This window comes from Leptopilina boulardi, unplaced genomic scaffold (genome assembly GCF_019393585.1).
Source record: "Leptopilina boulardi isolate dan_hultmark-lab unplaced genomic scaffold, ZJU_Lbou_2.1 LbouV2_165, whole genome shotgun sequence".
Lineage (NCBI taxonomy): Eukaryota > Metazoa > Arthropoda > Insecta > Hymenoptera > Figitidae > Leptopilina > Leptopilina boulardi.
Genome location: NW_026137713.1, coordinates 1,762,871 through 1,777,779, shown reverse-complemented (window position 1 = coordinate 1,777,779; position 14,909 = coordinate 1,762,871). Strand labels below are relative to the sequence as shown.

The following is a 14,909-nucleotide window of genomic DNA, read 5'->3' as shown; positions in this document are numbered from 1 at the left end:
TATTCATGGATGATTTTTTTTTAATTAACCCTTTGACGAGAAGAATTGATAAGGGGCGGGGGATAAATATGTAAATTTTTAATTGTAATTTTCTACCTTAATATAAGTGCAGAGTGCGTCGCCTTTTATTTCATTGTACGAATCCCTGTAGAGTTTGATTTTGTCCTTTCCCTTTTCATCACGAGCAAGAAGACCGCATTTGGTAAATAATTCTGTCATCTCTTCCAAAGTAACATCCAATGGTAAACCGTGTACATAAATCGATGTATTATGTTGTTCATCAACTTCAAACCAAGTAGGTGGTTCATGAGTTTTTCGCTTGGCATCAAGTCGTTTTTGTTCCTTATCAGCTTTTGACTGAGCAACAATAGAAACTGCAGGTTTATCATTATTTGCTTCTTCAACATTTGGCGTATTAAAGCCATAACTCATCTGATACCTTGCCATAAAATCGTCATCGACCTAAAAAAAAAAATAAATTCATTTTTTAAATAAAAATAAAATATTTCAAATATATTTTTGTTAATGAATTCTCATTTTTAAATTCAATTACACTTTATACTAAACTTTATTTTATTTGCTTTTCTTCTTTTTAAAATTTTAATTAATATATGTAATTGATAAAATAGGATTAAAATATTTACAGGGAATATTAAATTACATACTTTTGGAAACCAAGCGTTTTTCTCTCGATCCCACATATAAACACTGCCATCATTTGGATCCGTATATGTATGTGTATCATTTTCAAATCCATAAATTGGATTTTGTGATGTCGTAGGATTTGGTGGGACATTATCCTCTTGTTCAGATTTATTTTCCTCACTTTTATCATTTTCATCTTTCACAATCCATTCATTTTTCTCTTGATCAAATTTATACGTTACATTTGTATTTTTATCTGTGTAAACATAATTTTTTCCATCATATTCATAATTTTTCATTGCATCGTCCATTGGTTCATTTTCCTTTGAAGCGGCCTCACGTTCTCCTAGAATTTATTTTTTTTTAATACACTGATTAAACATAGCTGATAAAATTACAATAAAATTAAATAACTGCAAAAATTATATTTGTAGATTTATAGCAATTAATTAGGAATTATTCCAATTGTTTAAATTTAGTTGTAAATTTTTTAATAATTAAAATATTAAAACTTACGCCAAGCATTTTGCTTTGTATCCCAGACGAGTTTTTTTCCAGTCTCCGGTTCCGTATAAATGCAAGTATCACCTTCATAAGTTAAATGCTTTGAATAATCATCTGGACCTGGTATTTGATTAGAGGACTTTTTATCATCATCTTCTTCTTCCTCCTCTTCGTCAGTGTCAAATTCTTCAATTTGCTCCTCTTGTTTTTGACCTTTTGGCCTTTCATAAATAATTTTTCGTTCAATATCCGAATTTGCATTACTTTTTACTCTTTCCTTATTATTTACATTTATTTCTTTAAATCCAATTTCATCACTAGTTTCCATTTTATTTTATATAAAATATATATAAACTTGATATATTGTTTAAATCTCTTAACAATGCGCCTAAAAAAAGAATAAATATTTTAGGTTATGTATGGATAAATATAAATATTTTATTTTAATTAGCTCAATAATGTAAGAATATAAAAATAAATATTGATTTTTAAAAAATAATGTTACATTTCAAGTAATTAAATGATAAAAATAGTGAAAGTAATGAAAGTAAACAAATATGAACGATAAGGTTAGGTGAGACGAAAAAGATCAGAATTTTAACAGAATTGAAACTTACGTTTAGAAAACACTTATTTTCTATAAATGGAATATTTTTACTATAAATTGAAACTAATGTCACAGCTCAATAATGTGAAAAACATTAAATTATTATTAATTTTATGTGTATGTTATAACGTTTTCTGACATAAATTTTTTTACGAGAATAACTCGAAAGAATCGAACTAGTAAAATCGAAATCGAATCCAGCTTTCGATTAATCGAATAATAATAATCGATTAATCGAATAACAGTAATCGATATATTTTTAAAAAAAATTATTTTTAGAAAATTGTACTTACTCAAAATTTTAATAACATTCACTGAAAAAAAAACAGCTGCGATTTAAACGATCACAATGCTGAATAATAAAATTTCCCGAAAAATTTGCAATAAAAAATTTCTAGTTTAAATTCAATTTAAAATTCTAAGTATTTTCTAAATACAGTCTAAATACTTAAATAGTTAACATTTTGTTTAATTTGAATAACAATTTGTACTAAAAGTGTCACAAAAAATTAATCAAATTAATAAAAATGTTAACTAATTTGAGTAGGGATATTATATAATTTCATGTCTTGTAACAATAATAAAATTTGCATAAATGATAAATATAGTACATATATAAATACATAATATATATTAATAAATTAATAATATAATAAATTACACAATCCTGAAAAAAATTGATTAATACAATTTTAAAAAAAGTATTTTTGCTCACCACGATGAATCAACTGAAAATAATGACTAATTAAACAAAACATTCACAAAACATTTAAATATAAAAGACAACATAGTGACAAAAATAATAAAAGATTGAAATAAAGTAAATTTTCACTGGTACTCCAGTTACTCGTTTTTTTACTTACAGTTTTTTTACCCGATTTCCCTACCTATTGCTATATTTAAAACGAACAAAAATGCCTATTTTTCCCGAATTTCCTACCTATAATTATATTCTAAACGAATCTAATACCGCCCAGGTGCAATTACCTACACTAGGGTTAACGTCCCGGGACGAAACCGTCACCTGAGCGATCTTTTCTGAAAAGAAAACATTTAATTAGTTAATTATTAAAAAATTATCAAAAATTTTAAATTTTAAATTTTTTATTCCACATGCATTAACTTTTAAGAATTAAATAAAAAATTTAATTTGCAAAATTAAAAAATTGTTTAACAAGATTAATTAATTAAATTATTTAAAGTTAATAAAATTTTGGAAATTTAATTTAAATTACTTTTTTTAATAGAAAATTACTTTAACTCAATAAACAAAATTACAAAACATTAAAAATATTAAACATAAAGAAAATAACATACATATAAACAATCAAAAGAAACATTGACAAAAATATTAATTTAGGTAGTATTAAGGTAGTAATCCATAAAACATGTAATACTTTAGGATGTGGGGAGTGTTAGAAATTTTGAGGGGCTAAATTTCCAAAAATATCACACGCTTTTTTTTAGATTACCCCTAAAAAATACTACAAAATAATAAATTTTGTCAATGGTGTCACCATGTTGTCAGAATTCCTTCCCTGTTTATTTTTAAATTTAAATATTTTATTTGGATCAATTTTATATAGCTACATTTTTTGAAAAAGGCAAGAAAATTAAAAAATTTATAAATTAATATCTAAAAAAATCATTTTCAATTCAATTTATAAATTAATATCTAAAAAATTCATTTTCAATTTATGAATTTATTTTAATTAAATTTTTTTAAAAAATAACTATTTTAAACAGGGAAGGGGTTAATTAAAAATCGACTCACCGATCGGCGAAACATCCCTCGTCGGGACAATAACGTCATTGCCACTCTCGAGCGCTTCAGGGCCAGCTCCCGAGGATCCCTCTTTCTTGGATGCACTTCTGCGTGAGGCCGGGAGCTCAAAAAAAAATATTATAAAAAAATAAGAAAAAAGAAAAAAAAATTTTATAAAAAAAATATGTTGCAGGGGCCACTTTTCTTCTTCCACATCCTTCCCAGTCTCTTCAGATATTTGGAAATTTGGAATGGAGCTGAAAAAAAACATTTATTAAAAAATTAAATTAAACAATTATTTTCTCAAAACACTATGAAATGCTGAGTTCTTATTTTCTAATCAACTAATTGTAAATTAATGTTAAATTAATTAATTAATTGAAAAAAACTCACCTATATGAAGGGATTTCTGCGTAGTGTAAGAGATACGATGACAGCATATCCTTTTTATAAAAGGACTTCCTTCTTTTGGACCTGAAAAAAATATAATAATTCATTATGTTATAGTTGTAAAATAAAATATTGAAAATCCTCAATATTATCAATTATTTTTGAATACATTAATATTTATAAATATTACAATAATTTTTTAATTTTTTTTTTTATTCCATTTATTGATATTCCAGAAAAATATTGTAAAAAAAACTCACCTATAAAGGAAAATTTCTGCGTTGTGTAAAAAAATTCGATGTCAGCATATCCTCTCTTTCAATGGAAAAATCTTTCTGCTACTGGACCAACTGCCTGAAAAAAAAATTCTTTATACATATTACATGTGTAGAATCAAATTTTAAAAATCCTGAATATTAACAATTATTTTATTATTCTAATAATTATTAATATATTTTTAAATATTTCAATATCTATAAATGTTAATATTTTGATATTGTACTAATTATCATTTACAAATATTGAAATAAATTTTTATTATATATATATATTAACTATTGATATTTTTGCAAAATATTCCAAACTATTTTTTACTATTCTTTTTGTTTATTTAAAAAAAGTATATCTTAAAATATACAAAAATTAAGGGAAAAAATTTATCAACTTACATTGAACTGTGACTCAGCAATGCAAGATCTCCTCCAGGAGCAGCTCCGCAACAAACACCCATCCTTCATGATTGGACACTTGTAAATTCAGAAAAAAAAATTATTTTACAAATAAACTTAAAATAAGATTTTCAAAGTAAAATCAATTTAATTATTTTTTAACTTGATTTTATAAAAATTAAATATTTTCTTAATGTCAGTTTTTTGTAAATTTTAATTAATTAACAATATTTCTGTTATTAATTAAGAATAAATTCACTGTATTATCATCCAAAATTGTTCAAATTATAAAATTTGTAAATGATTAATTAATAAGTAAAATAATAATTTTTTTTATCAAAAGCAGAAAAAACTTATACTAATAAATATTTACACAAAAAGAGACAAGAGATACTCACTTATTCGAAGATTCAGTAGATGTTGTCGTTTGTCATCTCATCTATATGGATAAGAATTTCATCCAATTCTTCTCCAAGTCTGAATTCTGTAAAGACAAATAACAAACAGAAATTGTCTAAATAAATATCCAGTAAACTTTATTTTCAAAAATAGTTGTTAAATAATTTTATCAAATTTGAAAAGAAGTTTCAATTATTACATATGTAAACTGTAAAAAAATATTTTGACTGATTTATGCAGTTTCGAATTGTAAATTTAAAAAAATCTGCAGTAGTATATCTTTAAATGTTTTTAGATAAAAATGTTAAGAATTTAAAAATTCTGTAAAATATTAGTTTTTATAAACAAATATATTTACCTGAGTTGAGAAGAATTAACGCAGAAAGAATTAGAATTTTTGGCCTTTTTTCCTGAGATGACTATCTTTTAGCCCTGTAAATAAATATTAAATAAACATATAATACAAATTTTAATAATAATTAAATTCCGCTTTTAAATTTTATTTCTAAAATACGGCGGACAAATATCGAAACAAATATAGGATAGAAATATGAAATTGGTTGTGCAGTAATTTTCAGGTTAAATTTCAAAGCATCATTAAATTTGACAAAATATTAAAAATCATGATATTTAGCAATAAAAATTATTTGGAAACTTGAAAAATTTGTATCACACTAAATACAATAATTGATATACATTTTTAATTTGTATTAAGATTATAAAATGTTTCTTGTTGTTCACGAAATATACTGTCACTTTTAACCGCTCTTTCAACAATGTCTACTCTAGTGACCAATGATAACAAGTTGAACGAAAAAATTACCAACCAATTACATACCTACCAACATAATTAGAATTTTTTTCAACTACATTTCTTTAAATGTAGTAACCTTCTTTTTTATTATTTTCAATTTTATTAGTAATTATTATACTACTCATCTAATAATTTTTATTTTTTTTTCTAATATTTTTTTTATCAGTTTAAAAATAATTTAAATGTCGGATAACCACCTAGCGGCAGTTATGTGAAGTCACAATATATGCAACTAGTCGCAAACAGTTGTAATTTCAAAATTTTTTGTCGATAATATTCTACCTTTCATTATTTTTCTTTATAACTGTGACGATACTTTCATACGTTTTCAATTATTCATATAATACTGAATTTAAGTATCACAAAATATATATAACTAACATTATGATTCTAATATCAAAATTTTCTCGAACGAAATATGTTTCTTCTACTTTCGGACGCCATTTACGATGAGGCACAATGACAACCCAAGATAAAAAAATTAACTTTTACCAATAAAATAAAAATTCCTTTTTCATACAAGATTATTTCTTAATTCGTTTTTTTCTCATTTTTCTATTGATAATTAATAAAGAAATATATATTATATTAGGATTGCTTTTATCTGCATTTATGTTTAACACAAATACAAAATTTTCAGCTTATTCTTGTAGAAAAATTTTTATCTCAATATAATAAATAAACTTTATTTTACAACATCTAATTATTCAATGCTATTATTATATTAATATATATATTATATACTTATAATATATATTAAATAAATTACTTATATACTTCATAGGAATAGTAATAACATTTTATACCTGCACCGTCAAACTTCATGGTGTTGAAAAGAGGTCTTCTTTTTCCTTTTGTCCTTGAATTCTCCTCATCTACTGTTAAAAAGTGGGGGAATCAATGATGCAAAATTAAAAATTATTGCAAAAAAAAATTTGTTCAAGCGACACAGATGTTGCCTCAAAGACCTCCAAGATGGAATTGAGCGTGCACTGCGGGGAGTCTAGCTTTTATACTCGGGCCTTGACTCGGGCTCTGTCTGCTGTGCGCTGATTGGACCGGGCACTCACTGCGATAGACTGGTGGGGGGCTCTTGCTGCCAACGTCTATAAATATAGGCTGTTTTTTACAAGCGCTTCAGTGAGCAGTTGACTTTTTACGACGTATGATCTGTGCTGCTCAAAAAAAAATATTTTTAGTTCTTCATTGTTGGAACTGGACTATCATTTTCGATGTTGAAGAGACCATAATCGTAATAACATTTCTATATTTTTCTATTTCAACATCACTATATAGTTAAAAAAAAATATGATTATATATGAAATATATGGGCTATATATTATTACAGCTTTTTCCTCACATGGTGGTCAGCACTATTTGATAGAAAATCCAACTTCCGGTATATGAGAAATATAAGTCATTAAAACTCGGTCTCCTTGTAATGATTATTTTCCAAATTTTCAGTTAAATGAAAATTGGATTTTAATCTAGAGGAGGGATCTCCGGGGAAAAATGACTTGTAGACTATCATCCATCCGGGGTTGGTTTTCTTCGTTCCAGGGAATTAGGTAAAATTGTGAGTATCTATATATTTGATAAAATCATTTTTCTGATATAGTACACATTGAGGTTAGGGGGAAAAAAAAAAATTAAACAATTGCAACAAATATTTTTAATTCTCAAATGTAATTTTGAGGTTAAATACAATTTAATAATAGTATATTAATTATGTTAATGTTATTAATTTAACTAGTACTTTATTTTCTTTATAAAAGTTCCGAAGAAAAATATGTAAATTACAATTTAATAGGAATGCGAAATAAATAAAAATTAATAAATACAAATTAGAGTAAAAAATACTTTTTATTAAATTCTTATATTACTTTTATAATTAAACAATGGATTATAGGGAATAATTCATTCAAGGTCAATTATTGATAAAAAATAATAGACAATTATATTATAAATATATAAAAATACGTGCTGTTACAAATATTGAAGAAATATTAGTCTACAAATTTGTAACCTGTTAAAAACAAAAAATTAGGAAATACTGCAAGTTTTTAGAAAAACAGTTATTCTTTTTTTGAAATTTATATTTCTTAACCTCCATTGCTTATCATTATTGTTTAAAAAAGACATGTGAAATTTGCAGATAAGAAACCACAATTTAGGTTATGTTTCTATATATTTCGTTGTACCTGTTAGAATTTAGATTTTAATTAAAGTGGTTTTTTATTAGAAATTAAAGCATACATGGGTTATAATTGCAATTATACATGTCTATAAAAAGAAATTTAGAGATATATAAAGTCGTACATAATTAGTCATTTTATTACCACGATATAGAAGCATAGAAAATCTTATGAGTAATTGACATTTTTGACTTTTTAAATAAATTTAATATATATTTATTAACTTCATTAATATTAATTAATTTAAATGCACAGTTTTTCGTAATTCCGATAAAATTACTGATGTAATTAAGTTTTTCTTGATTATTCTGTTACAGATTTTTTTCAAGAAAGAAAACAAGGAAAGGAACTATGTATTGGAGAGAACAAAGTGAGTCTTTTTACATTTTTAATTTTTTTTTTTTTTTTTATATTTCTATATTTGATAATTTGCTTATATAGATTTTTAAATTTATTTATGGTTAGGTTTCTATATTTGATTATAAATATAAATAATGTTATATCTGAAATTCAATTTTCTCCAAAGAGTTTTAATATATTTTTTTTATTGAAAATTTAAAATACAATGTTCAATAAAATTTAAGAATACAACGGACGAAAATAATATTACAGATAAAATATTCATTTTTAGAAAAAGGGTTTTGAGTAAAAAGTTATACAATATATACTTAAATCAAAACGCTTCAGGTTTCAAATATTCACATACAAACGACAAAACGATATTATTCAGAACACTTTGGTATTTCATTATCGTGAAAAAACAATCGTTAATTCTATCTTCTATTATTGACAATATACATTTTTACATATCATCATCACATTTCACATATTTAATACATAAAAAGTTAAAAAACAAATTTTATATCTTTATACCATTCGCGTTTCGATAATTCACAATCGTTTTCGCATTGTCAAACTTGCACTATATCAATATCACTAATTCTTAGAAAAAAAAAAGAATCTTACTCTCGAAAAAATGGACTTTCTATAGAATTTACAGAAATTAAATTTTTTTTTTTAAATAATTACAAATACATGACGTTCATAAAATTGTGAAATTTCTCATGAAATTTGTGCAATGATATCCGGACGATTTAATTATGCGTAAATTATTTTTCTTATTAAATATATATAAATTCGCAATTTTACTTCATCGTTAGTAAAATTATTTATAACCAATATTTTTTTTTTTTTTGTAAATTTCGTATTTCCCTATTTATTTCCTTATTTTTGTTTTAATTTAAAACAGCAAATTAGCTGTAAAATTCTATACATCAGTTTCTTTATGAAAGGTGTGAGCCTTTGTAATTTTTCATCACTTATTTTTCAATATCATCATTGATTTTCGTGTAAATCTTCCACAAAATAGACCACTGACAAATATCATTCCAATCATTGACAGTGCAACAATCATAAAATACCTTCGAGCTGGTGAACGATTTACCGTATCGTATAATTCTTCAATTGAATTCGGTGCTATTACCTGAAAATATTACAATTATATTAAATTAGAATTATTAAATTTATTAATTCACGATTGACACAAGAATTAATTAATAAATAAAAATATTTACCAATGCAGCATTTCTGAACATTTCAATTCTCATTGTTAGCATTTTAAAGCAATCAGGTTGCAAAGATTTTTTTGAATCTTGTAAAACATTTTGCAGGCAGGTTATATCTAAAAAAAAAATATTTAAATTATTTTTGAAAAAAATGTAAAAGTTTTTTAAGCGATTAATTAGAAATGAAAAACTCACGTCTTCCTGCACCCTGTGGCACATCACTGCAATATTTTGTGACATCAACTGCACACGCAGTTTGCAAAAGAGGATCTACATGAATATCAGCTCTTGCTTCTTCAATAAGATCAGCAACTTGCATTCGACACTCTTCTCTCATTAATTTATTATCTGCATTGAATTCCTTCTTTAAACATTCTTCAACTGCCCCTGGCTCATTTTCATCTGATCCACAAATTGTGTCAATCTAAAAATAAATATTAGAAATTACATTATTAAATTATTTAATAATTACATTACATTGAAATTTAAAATTTAAATCAGCTTTTATTTCAAAAATAGTTATATTTCTTTTAGAAACAATAACTACTTTAGAAAATGTGTTTTTATAATTTTTGTGAAATTGATTACTTACTTCATTGGCACATAAAGTAGCCAGTAAAGGATTTAAATGATAATTCAAAGCAGCTTCTCGTAGAACATTTGTCATTTGTTGTTCGCATTTCATGCTTAATTTTGATTCTCTAAATTTAATTTTTAGACACATTATAACTTTTCCTTCGAGCTCTCTGTCCATAGGCTCATTTTTCAAAACCTAAAAAAGAATTTTTAAAAATAAAAAACAAAATTGATTTCAAATCAAAATTTCTTAAAAACAAATCATTGTAGCTCTAAAATTCGTGTTCTTTGTTTTTAACGAAAGTAAAAAAAAAAAAATTTCTATCATTCTTACCTCTTTGCAATGTTTATTTATATCCGACGAGCACGAACTTTGTAAAGCCGTATTGAATCGATAATCTGTATTCTGTTCAATCATTCTTTGAATAACAAAGTTTTTGCATTTTTCATCAAATGTCGATTCGTCCTTATATTTTTTTAAACAATCTAATATTTGCGTTCGATCTCCTTTGTGACAAAATTGTGCTACCATTGAATGACAGTTATTCAATAAAGCAAAATCAATGGAACTATCTTGAAACTCCAGTTTTCTTACTTTAAACAATTGTTTACGGCATTCCATTGATAATTGCGATTTATGCGTTGCCAAACATTCTAGAATCTAGAAAAAAATTATATTATAATAAAAAAAAATTATATTTCACTATAATGTTAATTTAATTTAAATTCAATTTGTTTATACCCGAGAATTTCCAGGTATAATGTTGAGGCATAAGTTTTTAATATCAGTCTCACAAAATTTTTGCAAAACCGGATCAAATTGAATATTTTCCCTTTGTTGATATAATTGTGCTTTCAACTGTTGTCGACAATTTTTTTTAATTCGCGCTTGATTCTCCTTCATTACGTCTTCTTGAACAATTGAACTCAAACATTCAATCACATCTGCACTTGTTTTCGACCTAAAATCAATTGTAATATGTCCCTCAAAAATGTTCTCTTAGAAAATAATTTCAAATTCTCAATTAAAAAAAAAAAAAAAAAATCAGACTTTATTAATTAAGAAAAGAAAATTGTAGAAAAATATAATTTGTATTTTTAAAAATACTTACTTTTGACAATATCTGAGAACAAAAGATCTACAGGCTTCCTTAAATTTGAAAGTAAAATGATAATTTTTGAGAGAGATTAATTGAAAATGTTCAACAGCTGCTTTGCACTTATAATCTGTTGTTTCTAAATCATTTTTGTGTTCTATTAGACACTCCATCATATCACCTTCATCTTTGCCACGTTTAAAAATATCCTTTAAATATAAATATTCACATTTAGATTCACAATAATGTTTAAAAAAATAGAGATGAAAAATTATTAATTATCTATTATTAGACTTACCTGACAATAATGTTCTATAATTCGAGAACAAGCATTTGTAATCAGTGGATTAAGTTCAACTTGTTCCGCCTGTTCTTCCGTAAAATTTCCAACTACGTCCTTGCATTTTTGGCTCTTAAGACTGTCAAAAATAAATTTTATTAATTTTTTTTTTTTTTTGCAATTTTTCAAATTAAAATATTCATTGTTATCGTTTAAAAGCAAGATGACTAATTTTTAAAATAAAAGTAATTAAGTGACAGAAAAAGTGACTAAAGTAACGATTTATGAATGTAACATTATTATTAATCATACTTTTCGAAATTATCTTGAAGGCACAAAATCTCTTCGCCCCTTCCCGTTTTATCGTAGCAAATAACTGCAAGATCTTTTAGGCAAGCATCTTCAATTTCTGGTAATAAATCAACATTCATTGCTCTCTGCCGCATTACTCTTTTAATTTCTTCAGAACATCTTCTCTTCAACTTAAAATAAAACAAGAATTTTTTTATTAATAAACAAATATTATATTATTTAATTAATAATATTATAATCGAATCTTTGCCACCTACTGTCATATTTTTTTGTGGATGATTAGCATAACGATGTAAACAAGGTAAAACCAAAGGACCTCTCTCGGGATCCATGTCGATTCCATCACTGGACCATGCACTCTTAGCATGACAGAAATAAATAGCGTCTGCTCTGCAAGCTCGATATAATTGAGGATCAAGTTTATAATCTCTTGCAACAAAATATTGAATTTGAATAAGAGCTGCCTCACACGGCTCTGTCATTCTACCGGTACCCAAATTTTCCATTAGACACGATATTACCCTCGCGTTACCACCTTGGATCTAAAAAAATGTTTTATTTATTTCTGATATAAATAACATTTATGATCGAATTTCTATTAAACCAAATTTTATAAGGTATAATAATAATACACCTTATACTAATTTTTCTAAATATATAAATTGGTGATTTTCATTCTTACATTATTTCCGCAAGCCATGTTGACAACTGGTTGACATGCTTCTCTTAAAACTGGATCAATTCTCCAATCCTCAGCAACATCTGCTTCTTTCACAAGTGTCTCTAACTAAAATATCAAATTTATTTATCAAAAATAAAACAAGTTGCCACAGGAATAAATTTTTCAATTTTCTGTCATTGAAAAAAAAATTTCCCTCACAAAAAAAAAATATTTAAATTGAATTATTTATAAAAAAAAGATGAAAATCTGTATTTTTGTGTACTCTAATATAATATTAATATATTGCATATTACCGCTCTCTGACATTCTTGCGTTATTCGCAATCGATTATTCTTGAAACGTGCATTATCCATTAAACAATGAATTGTTTTACCGCCAACTTCCAAACCAAGACAAAATGTCGATATATCTTTTGCGCAACTATCAACAATTTCCGGTGATAAACGATAATCATCCATTAACATTTTTCGATGATCAAATATTTCGGCTTTACAATCTTGAGAAATTTTACTGCCATTCTTTTCAGCTGATTCCAAACAGAGTAAAATTTGAGCGAGTTTAATTTCCCTATCATTTGAAACTGAACGTCGACAATGATTTTGTTTAATATCATCGCGACATGCTTTTACCAAACCCTTGCTCACTTTATAATCTAAAACCATGAGCTGTTCACGTCTTATCAATTGTTCTTGACATGCTTTTGACATTGTTCTATGCATTTTATGTTGCATTAAACATTTTATCACTTGTCCACTACCTGGTCGTACTTGTGGGCATAATTGCATTTGCTCCCTAACACACGCTATATGTAATTGTCGATCTAAATTAATATTTCCCGATTGTATTTCAGAAATTAAAAACACTCTCTTTCGACATAAATTTTCTAATTTATCAGCGTGTTGTTGTAAACATGCAAGTATTTCACCCTGAGCAATATCCTTGCTTGATTGTATTGTGCCACATTTAAATTTATTTAAATCACGTTGACAATCTGATACAAATGGTGCGATTATTCGAAAATCACTAAATGCCAACCATTCCCATCGTTGAATATAATCTAAACAATGAAATTCTCTTATTTGCTCTCTTTTCTCAATTAAACATGATAAAAAAGAACCAGGAACATTTAAGGGACAATTTAAATTATCCAATTCATCGCCACAAATTTGTTTCGCTTGTTTTTTAATATTTTCATTGTCAGAAATGTTCATCATATGTTTAAAAATTAAATGCTGACATTTTGAATCAATTGTTGCAACTTCATTTGGCTGAAAATTTAATTTTAATTAAGATTATTATTTTGAAATTGAGTTTTTAGGTTAGGTTCAAAATATATATATATTTTTTTAATTATCTAATATGAATAGGTAAATAAAAAGCGAGATAAATAATAAATAAAAACAAACCTTCAATGACTGTATACATTCCCATAGTTGCATATCATCATTATGTGAATCAATATTGCCACAAAGTCGTCGGAGATCACCCCGGCATAAAGGTTCTTCAAATAGGTTATGATTTTTTTCTTGTTTATTATTTGTATTACTTGGTTGAATAACATTGCGTCTTGATCTTTTCAATGAAGATTCGTTATGAAAAACCCATCCAACTTCTGACAATTCTTCAAAATTGTTGTTTTTAGAAACACTAACATCATTTATTGTTGTTGTATTAACACAATGTGAAATTAAGCAATGTATTGTGAAAATTAAAAGTAGATTGGAAAATATTTTTAAGCCCTCCATATTTTTAACGATATAAACTTTATCAAAAAAAAAAAAGTTTAAATGTTAATTTTTCACGTAACTCATAACACTTGTTTGTTACTTTACAACACTTGAAGCAAAATTGATTGTTATGGTAAGAATAATATCACAATTTTTTATAAACATTCGTGCCAAACTAACAATGTCTTTTTTGCTACGTTTAAATGCACATTCTGCAAAATATTTGTTTAATAAGTATTTCCGCTTTGAATGTTTGAATTTATACAAACACAACAAACTAAAAGTAGATTGGAGGTTTGTTACTGGCCATATCCGAGTGATAAAATTGTCAAGTGATTTTATTTGTTATCAATTGTTTGAATTTTTCAACGTTAGAAAGAATAACTATTTTTTGATATTGAATAATTTTCTTTATATGTTAATTAACTTTTATTCGCTTTTTTTTTATGTATAAAATAAATTAAAAACTGCTTGTTTTAGTTTCTGAATTCTCCGCTAGGAACGTTTGTATCGTTGACTAGTTACCGACAGAGATATATTTATCAGAGATTAATTTTTTAAAATAAACTAATTTAATTTTTAAATCTTTTTATTTAATAATAATTAATATTTTTAAATGATGATTTTTATTATACTATATTTATTGTTAAACAATACTTGAAAATAAGAGGGGAAAAAATAAA

General features: G+C 25.4%; 3 protein-coding genes across 3 annotated transcripts in view; all 3 read right to left on the bottom strand.

The window, feature by feature from the left end:
- The window catches only part of LOC127277218 (HIV Tat-specific factor 1 homolog), a 41,616-nt gene extending 39,685 nt beyond the window's left edge, over positions 1-1,931 (bottom strand). The window contains exons 1-4 of the mRNA XM_051298123.1: positions 1,767-1,931; positions 1,162-1,537; positions 666-991; positions 97-462 (exon numbers count right to left, since the gene is read on the bottom strand). Coding sequence (XP_051154080.1) covers positions 97-462; positions 666-991; positions 1,162-1,477 — 1,008 coding nt within the window. The 5' untranslated portion in view covers positions 1,478-1,537; positions 1,767-1,931. The remainder of the gene's footprint in view (positions 1-96; positions 463-665; positions 992-1,161; positions 1,538-1,766) is intronic.
- Positions 1,932-3,508: 1,577 nt separating this feature from the next.
- Positions 3,509-3,996, bottom strand: LOC127277315 (uncharacterized). Its single transcript, XM_051298343.1, has 2 exons — positions 3,915-3,996; positions 3,509-3,778 (listed from the first exon to the last, which is right to left on the bottom strand). The coding sequence occupies exons 1-2, from the start codon at positions 3,959-3,961 to the stop codon at positions 3,511-3,513; spliced, it is 315 nt and encodes a 104-aa protein (XP_051154300.1). The 5' UTR covers positions 3,962-3,996; the 3' UTR covers positions 3,509-3,510.
- Positions 3,997-8,512: 4,516 nt separating this feature from the next.
- LOC127277027 (Golgi apparatus protein 1) lies at positions 8,513-14,709 on the bottom strand. The gene is made up of 13 exons (XM_051297820.1): positions 13,906-14,709; positions 12,793-13,767; positions 12,500-12,604; positions 12,075-12,359; positions 11,818-11,987; positions 11,524-11,644; positions 11,241-11,434; positions 10,871-11,090; positions 10,463-10,789; positions 10,145-10,324; positions 9,748-9,976; positions 9,562-9,668; positions 8,513-9,470 (listed from the first exon to the last, which is right to left on the bottom strand). Exons 1-13 carry the CDS (start codon positions 14,242-14,244, stop codon positions 9,303-9,305), a joined length of 3,420 nt encoding a protein of 1,139 aa, XP_051153777.1. The 5' UTR covers positions 14,245-14,709; the 3' UTR covers positions 8,513-9,302.
- Between the last annotated feature and the right edge of the window lie 200 nt (positions 14,710-14,909).